General features: G+C 39.3%; 1 protein-coding gene across 1 annotated transcript; it reads right to left on the bottom strand.

The window, feature by feature from the left end:
- Positions 1–3,528: 3,528 nt before the first annotated feature.
- On the bottom strand, positions 3,529–14,804 carry LOC138595228 (tetraspanin-5). Its single transcript, XM_069666585.1, has 10 exons — positions 14,389–14,804; positions 11,880–11,930; positions 9,550–9,696; positions 9,266–9,436; positions 9,041–9,166; positions 7,492–7,539; positions 6,742–6,858; positions 6,603–6,664; positions 5,227–5,279; positions 3,529–5,107 (listed from the first exon to the last, which is right to left on the bottom strand). Exons 1-9 carry the CDS (start codon positions 14,470–14,472, stop codon positions 5,267–5,269), a joined length of 819 nt encoding a protein of 272 aa, XP_069522686.1. The 5' UTR covers positions 14,473–14,804; the 3' UTR covers positions 3,529–5,107; positions 5,227–5,266.
- Between the last annotated feature and the right edge of the window lie 1,522 nt (positions 14,805–16,326).

Raw genomic sequence — 16,326 nt, 5'->3', positions numbered from 1 at the left:
CGTGTGTCCTCTCTCTGCAGCCACAAAAATCGACACAGAAACACAGTCAGTGGCTGAACAGGCACAAAAAGGCCAAGAAGAAAAGGCACAGCAGGTCCGAGCTTCTCCTATTATGTTTTATCGGAGGGGAGGGCAGACTCCAAACTCCACGCTCAAGTACTAAGTACGAGATAACCCGCCAATCATTAACCTGACGAGCACAGATTTGACAGCAACTTCTGCCATTGATAGATGTGCGGCCAGGCGTCCCCTTTTAATATCGAGGCCCAGCGCGTGCGTCTGCGCGCGACCACGTGATTGCTCGATCAATGAAATGGGATTAAGTGATTGATTCAGTTGATCAAGAGACGAGTGAGACTCGCCATCTTGCTTTTAGGTTTCTAGTAGGCCGAATCATGCCCCGACATATCCACAAACACAATAGTTTAATTATTTGAATTGAAGAACGTATACACTTTTATAAATTAGTACAAAAGAGCTTTTATATTTACCGAGAGCAGGCAAAGAGTCGTCCTCATGTCAGACACCTTTCACCTAGTTTCATCTTGGGATGAATAGTTGTTGCTTTGTTGGTGTGTCTTGGGTGGCTGTTGGAGGAAATGGGCAGTCTGTAAGTGAAACCAGCCCTCAAGATCGAATTACAGCGTCTCAGGGGGCACAACATGTTTGATAAATTTTAGCTAAAGGTCAGTCTGTGTAAAATATCGAATATGATATATTATATTCAAGTAATTCAAATATATTGGGCTGATGTGTTCGCGTTTTAAACAAACTGTTGATTTCTCTAATGAATGAAGTTCCGACTCAATTTAAGTAATAATTAAAGTACAAAATAATAAATGCTCTAACCTCAATTTATGTCATTAAAATATTTAAAAATAGGTGTTTGTAATAATCTACATACAGTGTGTATGGTTGGTTTGTTGTAGTGTGAATGACTTTTGATGGCAGAATCTCAGAGGCAACTTTCTCAGTTTCATCTGCAGTAATCTACTTAAGTCTTACTCTTCTGTTTTAATTTAGATTCAACATTATCCTTCTCTAATAGACATTTCACATTGTCCTGAAATTTTAAAGTGTATCAACCCAACCTGACTTTAGTTAGGGTCAAACCTTTTCATCCTAAATATGCTTTCATTTGGCATTTATGACACTGCTGTCACTTTTCGTTGCTTTTTACGTCTGTCTTTTTAAACGTAGAGGCCATACAGATTGAAGCATTTCAATACTGAATATAGTGAAACTGAACTTCAATTTGAAGTTTCTGTTGGTAAATCTGAATCCAGTGTGGTTCTGAAAACAATATGATGACTTGAGCACTGACATCATCTCTCGTTATCAGATGATGATTCCCTCACTGTCCTGAAGCTAGACGACGCCTCCATCAGTGGGGAAGCTGGATGTCAACGTCTGGCTTGAGCCAGCAGTCAGGAGCTGCTGCTGTGCTTCCCCCTGACTCCATATCTCTCGGATCATCTTCTGCAGGTTAAGCTCTTGTAAGTATGTCATGACCTGTGGCCCACTGCTGGATGATTACAGATGATGTAATGATGACTTTTATTATTATTATTATTATATTTTTATTGGAAAAATGAATCAGTAGTGGTCAGAATAACTCAAACACAAACATTTGCAAAGACTGTTTCATGGTTCATGGCCGCGAGTTTTGACAAAGGTTCAACCAGCAAAGCTACCAATAACAACTTCAGGTTCCAAAAAACTTACATGTGGGGTCAAGAGGTCACAAAGGTCACAGGAAAAAACTAGGAAGTGATTTCTTCTTCTTCTTTCATTTTTTTAAAAATCGGTTCTAAAAGTAGGTGCAAGCAAATAAAGGGGAGCCAATAAAAGAAGCCAATAATATCAACTTCAGTAGAGTTTATTAAGAAGAAAATATCATTATCCTGTTCAATCTAATTGCTAAAAGCTCCAGAGGAAGATTGCTCAGTTGGCAGTTTTACAGAGATGAGTGAATGAGACACAAACACACACTGACACATTTCCTCATAACATGTGCCATTAAAAAAAGAACAATCATGCAGCACTGTAATCAAAGCATTATGACCTTTAGTTGAATGTGTTTGAGAGAAAGTTGATTACATCAGACGAACGAGTTTGCTCTTGTTCTCCACTGAGTGTAGACAAGTGCAGGAAGTAGCACTGAGGCATCTGGCCAAAGGTCACATCTTAGCTTTGCAATCAGTGCCTGATAACACGGCAAACAGATACTCTTATCAAAGCTAGGTATCTAAACAGCAAATTATCTGAGATGTGTTGAAAGAAAAGTGTGTGTGTGTGTAACCCACTGATCTTTGTTGTTCTCTTTGTGAATGAAGTTTATTTTAGGAGTTAAACAGCAATGTGTTTTTCCTCTGTGATTTCGGCCTGCGGTGACTCCACCTCAGTGTAATCTACACATGACAATTAGTGACCTTAAACAATCTGAGACAACACATGGACAGCAGGAAGGCCTTCCCTGACTCTGTGACATGGATGCCTGGTGTTATTCTGGCGTAAGTTAAACATCTTGCTGAAAACATTTTAGCATCTCTGTTCATAATAGATGAGGTTGAATAGAATTACATTGAGTATCCAACATTTTTTTTTGTGTAATACCAAAACCGGTCTCTATCGTAATTGGATGTTGTTGTGGGGTACATCCTGGACCGGTCACCAGTCAATCACAGGGCTGACACATAGAGACAGACAACCTTTTACGATCACAATCACACCTACAGGCAATTTAGAGTCACCAATGACCCTAACGAGCATGTCTTTGGACTGTGGGAGGAAGCTGCAGTAGCCGGAAGGCAACCCACGCAAGCACGAGGAGTAACCTGAACTAAAACATTTAGTCCAAAACATGTTAGCTTGTGATTGGTCCTAAGTTGTAATTGCCTATTTGCTTTTGACATATTATGTGTGTTTGTGTGTTTGAGGGAGATGACACCAACTTTGACACCACTGGTGAATTAGCAGCTCTGGTATTATGCATGCTGTCACACTGTTATAATGGGGACTTATGGGGACACTTGAACACGAGAGGTCTTTATTTGTTAAATTTATGAGTAACACTTGTTCTTTTCTTTCATTTCCTATGAAAATCTATAAATAAGTTAATCCCTTTACTTGCATACAAAATGATCTCTATTAAATGTTTTATTTTAGCTTTGACTCGTACAAGCTCAAAAGCAGAAGCTCAAAACTAAAGATGGTTATATTCCTCTTTAAACAAACACTAGATGGCGGTGTTGAGTGACAGTGTCACCAAACTGTAACTCATCTGCAATGACGTCATGAGACTAGTGTTACCTTCTCAATAACGGCTCCTCTAATGAGCGTGCTGGCACAGTGGGAGAGGACAGGATACTCACAGTCAGGAGGGATCTTCCACACTGCCATTTGTTGGCTCCTTTTTTGTAACCTATAATTGAAATATTATCCTGCAAATAAAGTAGTCTAATAACTAAGACTCAACCAGCTGTAACTCATGATCTTTATACAGTTTGAAGACGCAGAAGCTTACAAAGACAAACATTTATTCAGATATATTTTTACAACTCGTTACAATCCAGGTATTTACAAGATGTAGGAGTACACAAAACAAATGCAAAGTTATAATCAGGAGTATGTAGAAATCACAAATATGGCACTGAGTGGTAAGAAAAAGTGTGATCAGTCAACAATCATATGAAGCTTAAAGTGGAATAAAGAATATTTGACCCCCTTGCTGCTCTATTACATTTATAAGCATTTTTAATATCTTCTGTGTGCAGATGTTCAGTTCAGTACAAGAAGGCTGAAAGGACTACAAATTAAAAGCTCTGTGTATCCTGCTGCAGATTCTCTCTGCCTTTACATTTGCGTTCATGCAGTTCTATTAAAAGGTTTAACTATCTGGAAAGAAAAACATAAGCGCTGGATCCCAGTTTGCATTTCAAAACAATGCTGGTGAGAGAGCCTGTGTGCTCCACTTTCAAGTAACGTCTGTAAGTATGCAGGCTATAAATCATTTCTACCTCCCGTTTGCTAATTTTCCAGTGAAAAATTACAGATCCTAAAAAACACCACCAACAAAGGTTTCCCACCAATTAGGCAGAATTCATCAAAGAAACAATCAGGCATAACTTCAAAACTAGAGGGAAATTAAAAAACAGATACAATAAGATAAGGTCATGTGCAAGGAACGGCACAACACTGACAATGTGCTGAAACACATTTTCTATCAAGCTGTTTGTGGACAAATTAAGTGACATTAAGGAGCATTGTAAGGGTTTTAAGGAGAAGTGCCCCCTCCAGTGGCTGCTGTTGGACTACAATAACAGTCTGTCATGACAGAAACTGAGTGGCTGCAATGAGCTTCATTACTCTTATGAAGATTAAAGTGCTTAAGGCTGCTCTTCTGGTATCTTTCAGTATATGTGGACATTGTTTTTCAAATGTCACACTCGAAACTGCAACTTTGCAAAGCATACAACATCCACCGTACGCCTTTACCATACCTGCCCGTTACCACATCCTCCCCAGCCCGACTGTAAACTCTGCTTACAAACTGTATGCATCAGCTTAATGTGACAGATGGAAATAAAAGTTAACTCTCCGTAGCTTTAAGTAGATTCCATTAAACATTCAACAAAGTGCTAACCAGCCGATTCACTCTGAATTAGTGACTATTTTACAAATATTTTAAAATACTTAACATTAATGAAATACATTTAGGAGAGCCAATGTCCTACCAGTAGACAAGAGGCATGCAGTGCATTTCCAGAATCACTCTTATCTTTGTACACAACCCTTACATGCAGTGTGAAAACTGCAGCTGTGAGACTTATAAAACCAAGGCTCCTTTTCTGACTGAAGCACCACCTCGAAAAAAAACATCAAATCTGACCTGTTTACATGTAACAACCTCCTCTGCTCCACATTATCAGCATGTGTACTGTATGGGAGCTACACTACACTTCAGAGGTTGTGCTTCAGTCCGAAACGGGGCCACAAATAACTCTAAAAATAACTCTAAATTTACATTTGAATGAGACTCTTTGTTCTGGACACATTAGCTGATTAATTCATTTCCCTTCTTTGCTGGCGTCCAAACTGCAGAGTCCTGCAGGGAAATAAAAACATTTTAGTGCAAAACAAGTCCACGAGAGAGAATCAATAGAATAAATCAATTTACATATGAATATTTATAAACTGCAACATCTAAAATCTAAAAGTGCTTACCTGGTACATCCTTCCTGCCTGTAGAGTTTCTGCTGAGGCTTTAGGTAAACAAACTGCACAAAAACAAGGCAAAGATTTAAGACCAGATGCAATAAAATCAAGATATAAAATACACAACACCAAAAGCAGACATGCTGTGGGCTGTAAGGCTGTGCTAGAGGAGGAGTATCTGGCTCATTCTAACCTGCTTGCAATGTGCATGAAAGAAGCCCACAAAGAAATGCATCTGTCTCACAGTTACAAAGTTATGAATACTACAAACTACAAATGCTGCTGTACTTAAGGTTGTAGTCCCGGGCACAATGACATTGGGCTAAATGCTACAGTCTGCAAGCTAATTATTCACAATGAAAATGTACAGGTATGACTGTAGAATGTTCATCATGTTTGCCACCTCAGTTTAGCGTGTCTGGCTGATAAACTGTACACAACGAATAAACTGATGCGCCAAAGTACTGAGCATTTTATTAAAAACTACAAATACCATCCTTATAGTGGAACTAGAGGAAAAACAGAGATCACCAAAGTAAGTGGGATTCTTCCGTAAGGAACCCTGAATGTTGCAGTCAAATGTTGTGCTATAATATCCAGTAGATGTCAAGATATTTCACAGGATAAATACAACTTGGACCTAATGTTGGCCCGAGATAAAAAGAGTTGGGATGAATAAAGCGATTGTAATTCATCCACAGGGGAACATAAACAACTGTACAGCTGTTGAGCTGTTTCTCTCTGGACAACAATGTCAAAAAGGCTCCTGCACTCATACAGCTAAAGTGAAAGAAACTGTATTTATCAGTTTCACAACATTAAAGCAACATTATTTATTTTTTGGCCCTTCCAGTCGACATGAGTCTTGCTCTGCTCGAGGTTTCTGCCTGTTAAAAGGAAGTTTTTCCTTTCCAATGTGCCGAATGTTACTCATGGTGATTCATGTTGGGTCTCTCTTTAAATAACATAACAAAGAGTCGGTCTAGACCTGCTCATTTTGTAAAGTGTCTTGAGATAACTCTGGTAATGATTTGGCGCTATAAAAAGTTTTGATTGATTTGATTGATTATGCAAGAACAGTTGCAGGTACTAAAAAGTCAGTCCAAATTTTACTCTCTGTCCTTGATTATTGTCTATTTTTCTTTCCTCCGTCAACATCCTTTCCAGTCTCTTCACCTTCACCATGATGATGGTACAAAACTGAGCTTAAAGTTTTCATCATAACTGCTCAACCTGAGTTACATAGAGCAAGATCAGGCATTCGAGCTATGGAGTGGGAAATAAGGAGGTAATAGTAATAGTTTCACAAGGTTGCTGTAAGTATTGATACATGTTTGCGAGCCTAAGTAAAATAGTGCTTGATTGAACAAACTGTTGCCACCTACCAGCTCTCTCTCACGGCTTCAATGTCGCTCACCAGGTTCTGTGCTAAACAGATGCCAAAGATCTAAAACCAGAAACAAACAGTGAATAAAAGGTTGACAGAGACCAGATGAGAAAGTAAACCTGGTAAATATTCCTCACCTGTAATAATGCGATCCCAATAAAGATGCCTGCCACCACTGTCAGGTTGTCTTGTAGCCACTTCTCAAACTGAGGAACACAGCCTTTGATGTAGATAAAGGTCCGCTGCTCCGAGTCCTGACAGAACACATAGAAAACAACACAAACCAGCATTAAAGCTTTTATATTCGTTTTGAAAGATGATGGGATCATGTTGGGATTTATTTAAGACCACAAAATTATGTTGTCAGTGGTAGCATATGATTCCCTTTTACATCTCGTGGGCTCCACATGAGCCTTTCACAATAAAATCCCTCTGAATTAATGCTGCCCGGTTGTAAACACACACTCAGCCTTCTGTTCTCCAGCTCCGTCTCTTGTAAAAACTGGTTCACTCTGGCTTCTTTCCTCACATTTTCAGTCACAAAAACAAACACAGCCCTTTCCTTACATTATGCTACTATGGAGTAAGGCCAAAGCTAATGATGGGGGAGGGGGTTCAATTCCCGGTGCATGTCTGCAGCATGAGTAATACCACACGGCCCAAAGCGCTGATGGGGAGCCAGCTGCTGTATTTCGAAGAGTGGGGAAGTTGTGAAATACACAGAAAGAGGAACTGTGCCCAGGGTGGAGTACCTGATGACTTCATACAGCCAAATAAACCTGCCAGAGGCAAAAAAGCAATTTCTGCTCTTCGGTTTTAAAGCAGCAGCTTACTTCCACATCAGGGTCTCATTCTCTCAGAAATGTTGGTTTCTTTGAGCCACTCACCGTTTTTGCTCGGATGTCGTAGCCACACTGAGTGTTGATAACATCCTCCTGTGAAGAGAAGAAGATTGGTTCATGCTTACAGTTTTTAAAAAGTATACTCAGACATTAAGATGAATACACTGGGAGAACTAAGCCTTCATCTTTATTTTTGTCACTGTGTTGGCAAGCATTCGCTACTATTACATCCCCGGGAACACCGCTGTCCAAAATATTACTGGTGTGTTTGGCCTCCAGATGTTTATTGGAAAGCACTGAACCCAGTGAACTAAACCTGTTTAAATCTACAGACCAGCGCTGTAGACATGTGTTTCAAGACATGGATTTATATAAGACTTGGGTCATAAAAATTTGGCATTAAGACCTACTACTGTGAGGCTTGTAATTGCAACAGGCAAGCCTTGCATCGCCACACAGGTTGGACATTTAATAGCTCAGCCTATTCATGAAATACTGCTAACAAAACTAGAGTATGCCAATGAAAAAAAGAAATTACAAAGCCTTTTCTTTGAAAGACAAACTATATTTGTTACTACTTTTTTTCCCTTTTGGTCTTTGGTAGGACCAAAAAGGCTCAGGTTTGAGTGCCAGAGAAAATCTGTTTATGGAATTTATGGTAAATGTTTTGGTATTTTCAGACCATTGAAGAAAATATTTTAAAAATGCCAGCGCCTTTGTGAAAAGTTCAGAGACTTTCAACTCGAGGTGCTCGGAGCAGCAGCACAAAAAAGGCGGAGCGCTCTGAAAAAATAAGCTGGGTGCAGTGCTTTTTGTCTAGGAGGCTGCATGCGCTCTGTCCTCATTGGAAACAACTAAAAAAAGATGCTAAATGCTGTTATTTTTAAAGGTCAGCAAAAACAAGAAAAAATCTCTACGTGTAGAACTGTGTGTGTGTTTTGTTGGGCAATTACAAGAGATAAAAGTCTGATGTTGCGAAATGCAGAGAATCCAGCCAGTGATACCTCTGGGAACATCATGTGTTATTCAAGTTTAACTTTGTACAACAATTGATCCACTTTTTATTACAAAATGTTGCTCTCAAAGAGGATGACCTTGGTGGAACAGGATGCCCTTTGGTCAGCAAAAACAAAAAACACTCTTGTGCAACTTCCAGAGCCTGTTTTGCTGAAGCAGAGCTCTGTCACTGCTTTGCACGGAGAGCAGCAGTCAGAGCATTTTTCTGGCCTCGGTCAAGATAACTCCTCCCAGCTGCTCTCAGACTTTTGCAGTGCTGGCAGAGCCTGAGAGGACTCAACAATGAGGCCTGGACATCCTGTTGGAACCGGGCCATGACAGTTGACCGCCTCGGGCGGCCTTCTGGAGGACACACATAACCAGGCTATCTGTCACAGAGAAAGCCTTCACAATTTCCTCTCCACATACCAGCTCTTGAAGGTTTCAGCATGATAGAAAGTTACTCAATCTGTACATCAACTTAAAGACATGAAAACTCCTTTTCTACTCATAGGCTTGTTGTTTTTGAACATTAATGGGAATAAATTGGCTTTTAATTAGATAGACTTAAGTGTGGCGAGTTTTGGGGAGGACATACCGCTGGATCTTTGGTGCAGCAGGAAAAGGGAACTCCACATTTCTCACGACTCGGGTTTGAATCAGTGCAGTTGAAGTAGATGTTCAAATTCCAGTCATCGGCTCCAAAAGCTCCACAACACTCCCACTACAAGGTCAAACACAAATATGTCAACAATGTCCCACAGAAATGAAGCACCGCGATTAAAGGTATATATTGCTGTGAATGAGTAAACTCTGCGCTCACATATTCCTGAGTGAAGTCTATCAGGTTCTGCAGATCAATGTCGTCTCTGTAGGCCCGAATGTTGTTGTTAATGAAAAAGTTGAGCTGGTCCTTGATCCAGTCTTTGAAGACGAAGGCCAGAACTCCTGCAGTCAGCTCCAAGAAGAAGATGATACCCAGAAACACGGAGAACTGAAAGACGAAAACATTCACAGCTCTTTGAATTTAACAAATATTATTATGAGACTAAATTAGTCGGAAAATATTACAGAACGAGGTTTTTATTAATAAATAAAGGAACTTACAAATTTGAGCAAGAAAGAGTTTTCTCGCAGCGCTCCGATGCATCCAGCGAATCCGAGGATGAACATCACACCACCCACCACCAAGAAGAGCCAGACCGGGTCGAAACCACCCAGGTCTGTGATGGACGAGATGTTGGAGAGAACGCCCTGAGAACAGAGTGAGGGGTAAGAGGCTTAAAGGTGTAACAAGAGAAGGAGCCCACTCTCTCTATGAGTCTCACAGAGGCAGATAAAATTAATAAATCTTGTAAAATAGAACAAATACTTTGGCAATTTTCTATGCAACTCTAAATGTGTCGAATAACCAATAATAATGAAATTAATTGTAAACTTGTTTGATAACTTTGAGGAAATGAGATTACAGGAAACGAGCCTTTTCAAATTCTTGCTGAGATTAAGATGAGACGACCGACCTTTATGTCTGTACAGTAATTATGAAGCTTGAGCCAGCAGCTGGCTAGCTTAGCTTAGCATAAAGACTGAAATCAGGGGGAAACAGCAAGTCTGACTCTGTCCAAATGTAACAAAACCAACTAACCAGCATCTGAAAAGAAATCCACATGTAACAACTTGTATGTTTTATTACAACAAATGTCAACAGAAAGATGTGTTTTTCTGGGGTTACATGAGTCAATGCTGGTTGCCTGGCAACTGTTCCCAGGCAAGACAGAGACCAGCACATACAATTCCTGTACAACTGCAAATTCTTGTTTTTATATTTTAGTTTGTGTATGAACTTGTTAATAAGTGACCTTAAGAGGTGCTAGCAGGGAGATTTTGTTACCTCTCCACAGGGCAAAGCTAGCTTATTCCCACCACTTTCCAGAGTTGGTGCTAAGCTAGGCTAACCGCTTTTTTTGCTTTACAATTAAAGATATATTTATTTACAGTGAAAATCAAGTGTTTAACCTGGTAAACATCTCCATGTGGTGTGTCTCATGTGCTACAAGACATATCAGGGACAACATGTGCAGTCATCTCCATGGCTGGGCCTGTCTGCTTTTAAACTGCAGTGTACCAAGGACAGGCTAAACAACACGTTTTCAGATTGGCAGGTTTGAGACATCACAAAGCTAAGGAATCAATCCCATTAATGGACGGGGTGACGCTATGCTAACCTATGGCAACCATTTTGGCGATGCGTGAGCCAGCTGTTACTACTAACGTTAACGATACTACTAATTACTACATTTCAAGCTAGCTAAGTTTCAACAAGTTGCCACTAAACAATGGCAGAGATGTGTTTTGCTTTCGGCTGTAATTTTATGAAAGGAGAAACGTAGAAAGAAGTGGGCGAGGACAATGAAAATTCAGGAATTTTTAATGAGGGAGAAGGAGGAGATGCCTTGATTTTTACAAGGTAATTTTGCAGAAAACGCATATCAGACACAATTTATTATTTCAAGCAGAGCATTTTATATGTCTTAAAACATGACTGGAACTGGTCTTTGAAAGTGCTGTGAGGAGTTTTTTTAACTGACCTTTATATGACCTAAAAAGCAAGTTCATCATTGAGTGGTAAGTTAACTAGTTAAAAGAGAGGTAGGATGATATTTGGAATATACTACACGCAGGTCAAGGACAGGACAGGCAAAGAGGTTCCCACAGTTGCTTTAAGGTACTTACATAAGAGAGGCCAAAAATGTTCCCATAAAGTCTCTGAACATTTAATTATTCCTTTGTTTATTTAAAAAAATTAAATATATTCTCTGGCTCTGGCTTTGCATACGTGAAGATTTGCACTTTTCGCTGTTTAATATCTTTTTTTAAACTAAATCTCTTTGGGTTTTGGATTGTTGGTCTGACAAAACAGGACAAAGAAACTCAATCTGGGCTTTAGAAAATCATAACTGACATGTGTTGCTATCTTCCAACATTTTATTGACTAAACAATGAGTGAAGTAACAGTAATTATTGGATTCAGGAGTGATGAAAACAATCATAAGATGCAGCTGTGTGTGAAGGATAGCGCAGTAATCTATGAAATTAATAGTCTTTAAAGGTTATTCATTGAAAGTGAAGAAACCTCACTGGAGTGTCTGTCCCCCTTTCACACCCCCAGTACTGAGAATACACAGTGAATGAATCTGTGAAATGCATCAGATCCCTTCTGCTGTCCATTGTTGAGAGGGCGTCCCACCGGAAAGCATGACATTCCTTTCTGATTCAGTAAAGCCACAGCCAGCATTACAAGCAGACAGGCGGGTGTAAACAACAGGGCATGAATGTAAATGATACGCTTAGTTTATTCTCTATCTAAAGGCGTCCATGCGTGAAAAGATTTGTGCAGTAAATTGATTGTTTCTTTGGGAGAGATCCAATGAACTCACCTTTTCGCTCCATGCCCACAACCCGATGCCGAGGAACGCTACTCCAAGGAACTAAGAGACGGTAAGAGAGAAGAAAGAGGGTTATTTCACTGGGAATGCAACATGTAGTCATCACACAGGAGCACGGAGACAAAAACCACGGAGAGATTTTCCTGGCAGCCGTCCATTACTAAATATTTCTCATCTCAGTCTGCAGCATCAGCAGGAGACTCCCACATTAGAAAGCATCTTTTAACAGCTTGAACGCATTATGACTGTACACATTTCCACCTACAGCGTAAAAGTTCAAAACCACATTTCAGGATTATGAAAAGATGGAAATCATGGCAACGACGGCCTTTTTGCAGCAAGCTACCTAGATTGCTTTTTATTCAGATCATCGTCGCTTTATATGGCCTGAAATTTAACACAAGATACCATTTGACTGTATTCTATTCTCACCCAAAAAGAACTGCTATTAACTTAAGCACTTGTATCAGAGCCATTTACAGAGTAATTCTGGTTAAGGACTTGCCCCACTATATATATAAAGCACTCTGCAGATTAACTAAGAGGACGGAGGAGCAGATGCTTCTCACACAGCCCACTTCCTCTCTTTATATATAAATGCTGACGGGATCAGAGGGGTCGCTGACTGCCTGCTCGGATGAGAGGCCTTCATCTTCATCACTCTGAGCTCCATTAAGAAGCCTTAAACATAGTGGTTCATCTGATGTAAAAATAAGGGGTAGATTATATGATGATATTGTGAGACAATATAAGTCTTAAAAATAAGTGTGCTGTTTTTAACATGATAGTGTTTTTTAACGTCCTGTGATCCAGTGGGCCAGAAGATAAGCTGGAAAAGACGACATGTTGAACTAAAAAATTCATGATGAAACACTTTTGCCTATTCTACAAGGACAAGTCAAAATGTCTACTGTGAAAAGGGCTATTTTTCACAATGTATGATATCACAAACACAGCTGCAGCAATGAGTCAATAAATGTATCAGTCAATCTAAAGACAATTAACTAGAAAAAGTTCTCATAAAGGATTAATCTGTCGCCTAACAGCTAGAAGGTTCCTTCGAATCTCGGTTCAGATGTTGTGGATCTTTCTGTGTGGAGTTTCCTGTCCTCCCTGTGCATGCATGGTTCCCTCCTGGTTTTCCGGCTTCCTCCCACAGTCCAAAGACATACTTGTTAGGTTAAATGGAGACTCTGAAATGTGAGCGTGAAAGGTTGACTGTCTCTATGTGCCATTGACGGGCGACCTGTGCCGGGTGTACCCAGCCTCTTGCCATCTGACAGCTTGGATAGCCCCCCGCCCACCACCACCACCCTGAACAGGATAAGGGGTATATATAATGAACCAAGTAAGGATGTTTCAAACCAATACTTATAATACATAGATCTAGAGAAAATAATGGTTAAATGGTTAAAAAGAACCTGAAAAAGCAGGGACTTCTCACATTTGGTAACCTTGATCATTTGAATGTTTTACCATCTTCGCCTTTAAAAAAAATGGCTGAAAAAAAGAATCTATTTTAGCTTTTTGTCAAACAGAGGACGATTAGTCACCCACCACTTTCAGTTAATAGATACTTTTAGAGCAGCATCAATTGACTGAGCGCTTAGTCCGTCTAAAGAAAATGGATGGCCAACTATTTTGGTAATCGATTAATACTATCATTAAATTTTCAAACATAAACGTCAAACATTTGTTGGTTCCAGCTTTTTAAATGTAAGAATTTGATTCTTCTGTTCATCATATATGATGGTAAATGAAGAGCCTTTGGGTTTTGGACTGTATGTTATGGACAAAAGAAGCAATCTTAGGATGTCCCTTCGTGCTCTGGAAAATTCTGATGAGAATTTTTCACATATTTTGACTCATATATGCTTAGTTATTGATTAATCGTGAACACATTAAGAAGATACTAATATTGGAGATTCATGTTAGTTGTAGACCTAGCTAATTTAATACTTGTTTATTATGAATGACATTACTTATCCATACCTCTATAAACACCTTAAAAACCCAAACAGGCACTGCTAAAGTCTGATAACTGGAGGCCTAAAGTGCACCCAGAAGTCCTAACTGGGGTTACTGGTGGGTCCAGAGCACAAAGGGAGCTGTTTGTTTTCTCCATCATTTCACTCATTACAAGATTATTCCTAATAATGCTGACTTCTCTGACGGTCTTCCCAAACATCGCTGACACTGACAACAAAATGGCCCAATATGAGGAGGATATACTTTGATGTAAACAAAGTGAGCCCTTCTTCAGACTGCTGCTGTCGACACAAAAACAAAAGCGTGCTGCTGATAGGTGACAGAGTGAGCAAGTGCACAGCAGCGGTGAGCTCACAGGATGAAATCATCCGTGTCTCCAACAAAACAGAGAAAACGCCTCTCCTTTGACTGAATTCTACCCAAAAAATGTTGTTCAAGGAGAACAAAAACATGTCATTGTCAGTGCATTAACCTGAGGCCCGGATATGTGAACAGCAAACACAGGACTTACCCAGAAAATGATGTTGAAACCGAAGATGAAATACTTGATGCAGCAGCTCACTTCATGAGCCTTGAAATGCTTTCCTGACATCATCCTGAACGCTTTTGGTTTACAGACGCCCGCAGTGAGAAGGAATCACATCTATGGTCCACTAATGTTTGACAGCCGGGTTGTCAGGCTGGAAACACCTTTTTTGTATTTTTCAAGGCTCCACAAACGCACCGTTACTTGTCTTAGCGTCTGATTGTAAACATCGTGTGTTTCCGGTGTCAGATGATTCCGCGGAGAAGCGTTTGGTCCGTCACTATTAATACAAAGACAAGAAACGATTACCGGGGTGTTTCTCCAAACGTGTAATGGTGAAATAGATCCGTACAAGTCAACCAGATTAAAGGCGATGGTCCTCTATCTATCTGACCCATTATCTAGACATGGCTGTTTTTTGAGTGACGTGCGTGGTAACCAATGGGGGTCAGTGGAAGTCATAGGAGGCGGGACTTCCGCCAGCAGTGGGTGTCACTGCCCTCATATGACCATGAAATACAGTGTGCCACGATATTAAATCACTTGCAGCATAATTTATTAATTACTTAGCAATTAATTTGGCTTATAATAGGAAATTTAACCCTATTAGACATATTGAGCTCTGGAGAAACAAAGCGTTGAATATTTTATAAATCAAACAGACATCGTGGAATAAATAATTACATGAATAACTACAGAAAACATGAATATAATAAATTTGAAATAACTCTAATACAAAAACAATTCTGCTTCTTTTTACAGTAGCAGTATAGTAGGTCATATATATTTAATCAAACCTTGTTTCACACTGATAAACAAGCATGATAAAATAAGTTTTATTTCAAATAATACATGGTTATATTGTCTGCATTAATTAATGTTATATAAATTTATTTAACATTGAAGACATTTGATCTCAATAAAAGTGGACCTTAAGACATGACATTAAGACATATTTTCTCTGTCAGGCTTTCATAGGGTCTATGCATTGGTGTATTTCTTCTCCTTTGTATTTCTCTTTTTCTTGTTGTTGCTTTATGCACTTTCTTAGGTTTTAATTGTATTTTCCCCCTCTGTTGCTGTATGTGTTCTACTGGAAAGCACATTGAGTTAACAGTCATTCAAACTTTGTCCAGGCTTCATTCACACCTTCAGAGATCAAAAGGCATGTTTAAAGTGACATTTAAATACATACTTATCAGTTGTGTCCAGGTTTTCAGATGAACAGATTCTTTTGGCAAAATCTCAAAGACACTGATCAGTCTGCTGAGGAGGTCAGTGTTGGTACTTTATCTTAAGTTATTCTCATATTTAAAACCATTCAAACCTTTTAATACTAAAATCTTTTGGTTGATGTGCTCAGTAAAGTAAATGTGGAAAATGTTGCCCCCTGGTGGTAAAAAGTGTCACCTGCATCACCGTGAGTCACAGTCCTCAGACAAAGACGCAAAGCAACAATGTAAAGATTAACCATGAATAATATTATTGATGCCTGCATTATTAACACATGATATTGTGTGTAATTAGTAAAATAAACACTCTTAGCCGTTATGGGTATTGGCTGGGTTTATTGCATAAAACAAAATAAGTACTAATGTTCTAATCTATTACAAATATTTGTTTACAAAACAGGATAAATTATGAAAATAAATATTTCTGTGCAGTTTGTCTGTATTGTCAATGCAGGCAGAAAAAAACCCAGATTTATACACAATTGTAAGTTAAAATAAAAGAATAACACATTTGATGAGATCATAATAACACTTGATGCCTATACACACATGACGATGCAGAGGGCAGCGATTAACAGGCTGTCCTGTTCACACAAACTGAGGCTGATTCATCGACTTTCTATTCATACAAACAAACACATGTACAATTCATTATTCTCTGCAGCACTGTGTTGTTGTTTTTTGGGCACTA

The sequence above is a fragment of the Semicossyphus pulcher genome, unplaced genomic scaffold (genome assembly GCF_022749685.1).
Source record: "Semicossyphus pulcher isolate SPU_LCO1_2020_fin unplaced genomic scaffold, fSemPul1.0.p SCAF_17, whole genome shotgun sequence".
In the NCBI taxonomy this organism is placed as follows: domain Eukaryota; kingdom Metazoa; phylum Chordata; class Actinopteri; order Labriformes; family Labridae; genus Semicossyphus; species Semicossyphus pulcher.
This window is presented reverse-complemented; position numbering and strand designations above follow the sequence as displayed.